At 42.4% G+C, this 6000-nt stretch overlaps 1 protein-coding gene across 6 annotated transcripts in view; it reads left to right on the forward strand.

Annotated features, from left to right (window-relative positions):
* Positions 1-4183, forward strand: part of NUDT14 (nudix hydrolase 14) — an 81819-nt gene extending 77636 nt beyond the window's left edge. For all 6 annotated transcript variants that reach the window (XM_030558593.1, XM_030558595.1, XM_030558596.1 and 3 more), the window contains one exon: positions 3915-4183. In XM_030558593.1, the coding sequence (XP_030414453.1) occupies positions 3915-4155 (241 nt within the window). In that variant the 3' untranslated portion in view covers positions 4156-4183. The remainder of the gene's footprint in view (positions 1-3914) is intronic.
* Positions 4184-6000: the final 1817 nt, after the last annotated feature.

The raw sequence follows: 6000 nt of genomic DNA on the forward strand, positions 1-6000 counted from the left end.
ACTCACCATTTCGGGCCTCCTGTGGGTTATGTGCGCTCTCTTTGGTATGGGAAAATTATGCTATTGTGAAGACTGTAAACTCCTTCACTGTGTGGGAATAACTGTCTGATATAAACAATGCTGCCTCTGTTAAGTGTTGCCTTTTTTGCCTTTCCACAAGCAACCTTGAGATCTTGGCTGCCCATGTTATCAACAGCTCAAAGATTCCAAAACCTCCGGAAGAAGCCACGAAAAAGCAAAGAAGAAATGCTGCAAGCAGTTATGGATCTCTCTGTCGCAGAGAATCAAGAAGTGCAGGACTGGAGAGAAAGGGAAAGCAGGATCCGCCAGAAAAACGCAGCGATCAGGAAGAAAAGCACAAAGCAGCTGATAAGCATCCTGGCGTGCCAAGCGGACTCTATTCAGGCGCTCGTAGCCATGCAGGCAGAGCACTACTGCGCCACCCCCCCACCCCTGTCCCAAAGCTCTTTCCCTTGTGCCCCAATGTCAGCTCAAAACCCCCTTCCCCAGCATCCAGGTTCTTACCACCACCTGCTGCCTCCAACACCTGTACGTTCACCAACTAGCCCTGAGAACTACGACCCTTACCCTCTGCACTCAACTCCCATCACCATGCAGTATAGGCATCCTGAAATGCAGCAGTCATTGCACAGCACTCCAGACAGGACATATTCAAACCTGTGACTGTACACTTCCCCACGCTCTTTTAGGTTCCCAAAATGTTATGTCTGTCAATAAAGTTATTTTCTTTTCAGTAAATGAATTCTTGGCTTTGAAGACAGTCTTTATTGTTGCAGAAAGTCAAAGATACCTTAGCCCAGGAAAGAAACATGCACTGCAAATCAGCTTAGGAAACACAGATTCCTACTAACATTGTAACCACTGCACTTCACTCCTGTGCAAGGCACCAAACATTACTGTTGGTTTTCAGCCTCAAATTCCCCCCTCAAGGCATCCCTAATCCTTGCAGCCCTGTGCTGGGCCTCTCTAGTATCCCTGCTCTCTGGCTGTGCAAATTCAGCCTCAAAGCGTTGAACCTCAGAGGTCCATGCCTGACTGAACCTTTCACCCTTCCCTTCACAAATATTATGGAGGGTGCAGCACGCGGATATAACCGCAGGGATGCTGCTTTCCCCCAAGTCTAGCTTCCCATACAGAGATCACCAGCCCCCCTTTAAACAGCTAAAAGCATATTCCACAGTCATTTGGCACCGGCTCAGCCTGTAGTTGAACCGGTCCTTGCTCCTGTCAAGCTTCCATGTATACGGTTTCATGAGCCAAGGCATTAACGGGTAAGTGGGGTCTCCAAAGATCACAATGGGCATTTTGACTCCCCTACTGTGATATTCCGGTCTGGGAAAAAAGTCCCTGCCTGCAGCTTCCTGAACAGGCCAGTGTTCTGAAAGATGCGTGTATCATGCACCTTTCCAGGCCAGCCTGTGTTAATGTCAATGAAATGCTCATGGTGATCCACAAGTGCGTGGAGAACCATAGAGAAATACCCCTTCCGATTAACGTACTCGGATGCTAGGTGGGGTGGTGCCAGAATAGGAATATGCGTCCTATCTATCGCCCCTCCACAGTTAGGGAAACCCATTTGTGCAAAACCATCCACAATGTCCTGCACGTTCCCCAGAGTCATGGTTCTTCTGAGCAGGATGCGATTAATGGCCCTGCAAACTTGCATCAACACGATTCCAATGGTTGACTTTCCCACTCCAAGGTGGTTCCCGACCGATCGGTAGCTGTCTGGAGTTGCCAGCTTCCAGATTGCAATAGCCACCTGCTTCTCCACCGACAGGGCAGCTCTCAATCGCGTGTTCTTGTGCCGCAGGGTGGGGGCGAGCTCCTCACACAGTCCCATGAAAGTGGCTTTTCTCATCCGAAAGTTCTGCAGCCAGTGCTCGTCATCCCAGACTTCCATGACGATGTGATCCCACCACTCAGTACTTATTTCCCGAGCGCAGAAGTGGCATTCCATGGTGCTGAGCATTTCTGTGAATGCCAGAAGCAATTTAGTGTCATACACGTCAGGCGACTCGCTATCATCGTTGGACTCCTCATCACTTTGGATCTTAAGGAATAGCTCAACTGCCAAATGTGCTGTGCTGGCGAGACTCGTCAGCATACTCCTCAGCAGTTCGGGCTCCATTTCCCACAGAAATCGTGCTGCACAGAAACCGTTGAGAGAGTCAAGATGGCACCAAACATGGATGGAAAAACAGGGATTGCTGGGATGTGAAGCGATGCATCACGGGGCGTTGGGACAGGAAGCAGAATGACCCACACCCTCCACCCTCTTCCCACAATCCACGGCGCCAGAATGGGACGAGGTGCTCTGTGGGATAGCTGCCCATAATGCACCACTCCCAACAGCGCTGCAAATGTGGCCACACTGCAGTGCTGGTAGCTGTCAGTGTGGTCACACTCCAGCGCTTTCCCTACACAGCTGTACGAAGACAGCTGTAACTCCCAGTGCTGCACACCTGCAAGTGTAGTCAAACCCTTAGTCTCTTGTACGCTTTTCACACAGATAAGTAAGTTTCATTGTCCACTTTGTACAGATGCAGAAACTGAGGCACAGATAGCTGAAGTGCCTTGCCCAAGATCACTCAGTGGGAGAGTTAGGAAGAGAATGCAGCTTGTTGACCCCCAATTCTATTTTCATTAAGAAAAAGATTGTGGATATTGATGTAGCAACAAACTGACTAATTAATATTAGTTGTCCAGCCAAAATAATTAGATTTGTTTTAGAAGACTGAAAGAATAGAGCCTGGCTTGAATTCCTGCTGGGAATATGATTTCCCTTGGATTAACTGGGAGATTTAGTTATCTAGAGATTAAGTAAAAAATGGTTTATATACTATAAGATTTTTATTTTATTAGAACTATAATAAAACTATATGAATTGAATAAATAATTTTAATCTACTACAAATCTTTGAATCCTATGTACAATAATATTGAGGATAATTCTTCAGCATTCATGGCCTGATCCAGAACTTCAGTGGGCTTTGGATCAGCCCCCACTATGCCTTAAAAGTCATTTGTTGTCACAGGAAATGCAGAAGTTGCAATTGCAATGTGACTATTTTCCTGGAAGGACCAAGTGAGTGGATTATGTACTTAAATCTTATTTTTAAAAAAATCTAAATGAAATAGTTCTTAAGAAATAGAGGATTAACAAATAAGAAGTATAACACACAGCAAGTGGTCTATCTGAAGAAAGACTGCATAATCTAAGATATCTTAAAGTAAATCCATGATAACAAATTTAGCTGAGAGGCTGAATTACTTCAGATGTATTCATTCTTAGGGTGGTCCATTTGGGTCAAGGCAAAAGGGTTAGGCAGGGTGTAGAAAAGCATCTCACACTGTCACTCCATTCTTGCAATTATCCAGTGTGTGAATAGAGGACTCCAGCTGTGAATAGACCTAATCTTCTTAAGCATCAGAAATCTAAAATTTCTTATAAAAATAAGCAAACAAATGTAACATACAAATACCCTGGGGACCTTCACCCTATTGTTTGCAGGTTTCTATAGATGAGGGCCCAAACCAACTCCCACTGAAGTCAATTGAAGAATCTTCCATTTGTTATATCAATTATTCCTCCTTTTAAAATAAACATTCAGTGCAGCCACAGAATGTAGTTGTGGACATATCTGTGCTAAAGTGGAACTGAATTCAAAAGTGCACTAATTTCTGTATGACAATTTTAGTTAACTTTTTATGAATAAAAAGAGGTTCTACATTGTCACTTTGAATACTTAACATTAATTAATAAAGAATTATTTTTATTTTGGTATTGCTCAGGGGCACTAATTGAGGAGCAGGGTCCCAGTTTCCTAGGTACAAAATAACATTTTTCTTAAATAAATGTGAAGTTTTTCCTCTTCTGTTTTTTTTTTCCAGGTCCGGAGTTGGCGTGACAGGTTCTAAGCAAACCTTATTTTATGCAGAGGTAACAGATCAGATGAAAACTGGAGAAGGTGGAGGCCAGCCTGAAGAGGGAGAGCTGATTGAAGTTGTAGAAGTACCTTTACAGGACTCAATGAAATTTGCTTTTGATGAGCATTTCCCAAAGACAATGGGCATTATCTTCAGCTTCATGTGGTTCCAAAGCAATGTTGCCCTGAAGCTGCTTGAAAAATAAAAATGAGCCCCATGATTTTCTAACTTGACAAATGCCTTCCTGTTTGTTCTATGGATCACTGAGATATGGGTAGAGAAAACTTGGTTATTGAAGCAAGAGAGGGAGATGCATACAAAAAAACTGATCACAGATAGAATCTTTCTGGATTTTAAAATTAAAATGTAGTGTGAAATCCTGGCCCCAGTGAAATCCATCGCAAAACTCCTATTGACTTCAGTGGGGCTGGGATTTCACCCTAAGTATCAGGGCCAAATCTTGGTCCCCTGTACAAAGTGTAGTAAATATGTTTTGTGCAATGGATCTCTGTTTTGGTGGAAATCCTTTACCACCGTCCCTCAAAGCCACAGAGCAAAGTGTAGCTGCTACCGCAGTATGACCTATAGTACTGATGGCTGCTTCTCCTCTGTAGTATTTGCTGCTACCCCTACAAAGAGGGTTTTGGCCAGTAGACCTGGGTAGTCACAGACTTACCTGCCCAAATTCCCAACCCTTTGTACACACTGCCACAGAGAGAACTGCTCGCTCAGGCACAGGCCCAATGGGAAGAAATGTCATATATTTCTGAATATGATGAGATTTTATTTCATAAGCATGCACAAAGTGAGACATTTGCAAATGACCTTAATGGTGTTCATTTTCAAATATCTAAAAATATCTGAGTTAACATTGGTACAAATGCTTCCTTATTTGTTGTAGGGATAATCACTGGATTACTTAGGGTCAAATTTTACCCTTAATGCTCAATTCCCAATTAAATCATGTATCCTATCTCTTAATACAGATGCATATGATTATAAAATATCTGTTCTATCATAGATCTAACGTAGACCAGTTGTCATGTAAATGTGCTAAGTGCATGAATGGAAGAGAATCAAATCTTGCCACTTGATTGTGCATCACTTCTGGTTATTCACTCTGTTAACATTAATTACCATAGTAATATTATGTGTGCTAGGTGGACGAGAAAGGAATGACATTCTGTGAAGACTTGCAGTAGGATGTGCAGCTTTGTGCATATAAGTTAACTGGTTCAAATGCATTGCAGACTAGTAGTGAGTAGTTGTACCCAGTGACTGATGTGAAGTTAGCTGGTGGCACTAGTTCCATTCTAAATAGGTGTCTGAATCACAGAAGTTACCATTGATGTTGGTATTCACTGGCAGCATTGCTGGCTGTCATAGAAGAGAGCTTAAGTATTCAGAGATCATGGAGAATGAACTATCCACTTGTCTCTAGAGGTAAGTCTAACCTCATTAGGGTGAAAGCACATTTGTATCATTGCTGCATTTGTTGTAGCTGTTCTGTGGATCAACAGAGGACTTGGGTTCCTGGACTTGTCATGAGCACTAGATTCACTTTGTCTGTCTTTCATATTTTAAATTGTAAGCTCCTCGGGGCATTCATCCTTCTCCTAGGAATCTGTAGATCACGTAGCACAATTGGGCTTGGTCTCAGTTGCGGCAACTAGGTACTATAATATAAATAATTATTGTACCTGATATCGATTTTAATGCCTTTTATACAGACTGCTGTCACCACAATGTGTGTTTGATTACTTCAGAGTTATTACACAATAGCCTGTCGATCTGTGTAGTGTGGAGCTAATACTACTAATAAATATATGTACATCTGAAAATACTCTTGTAAAAAGTGTGTGCAAAATGTCTAAAGGGCCTCGTTTACAGCATATAATATAGTGGCCTGCAAAATATTTTAAAATACAAAAACACAAGCACAAGGATGTAAGAGAGGGAAACTGTACAAAATCACTTTTATTTATTAACTTTATGCACAGAGAAAATATTTTTTCTAAACCTTCTCTCAAAAATGTTTAATAAGGTGCAT

Source organism: Gopherus evgoodei, chromosome 4 (assembly GCF_007399415.2).
Source record: "Gopherus evgoodei ecotype Sinaloan lineage chromosome 4, rGopEvg1_v1.p, whole genome shotgun sequence".
Taxonomy (NCBI): Eukaryota; Metazoa; Chordata; order Testudines; family Testudinidae; genus Gopherus; species Gopherus evgoodei.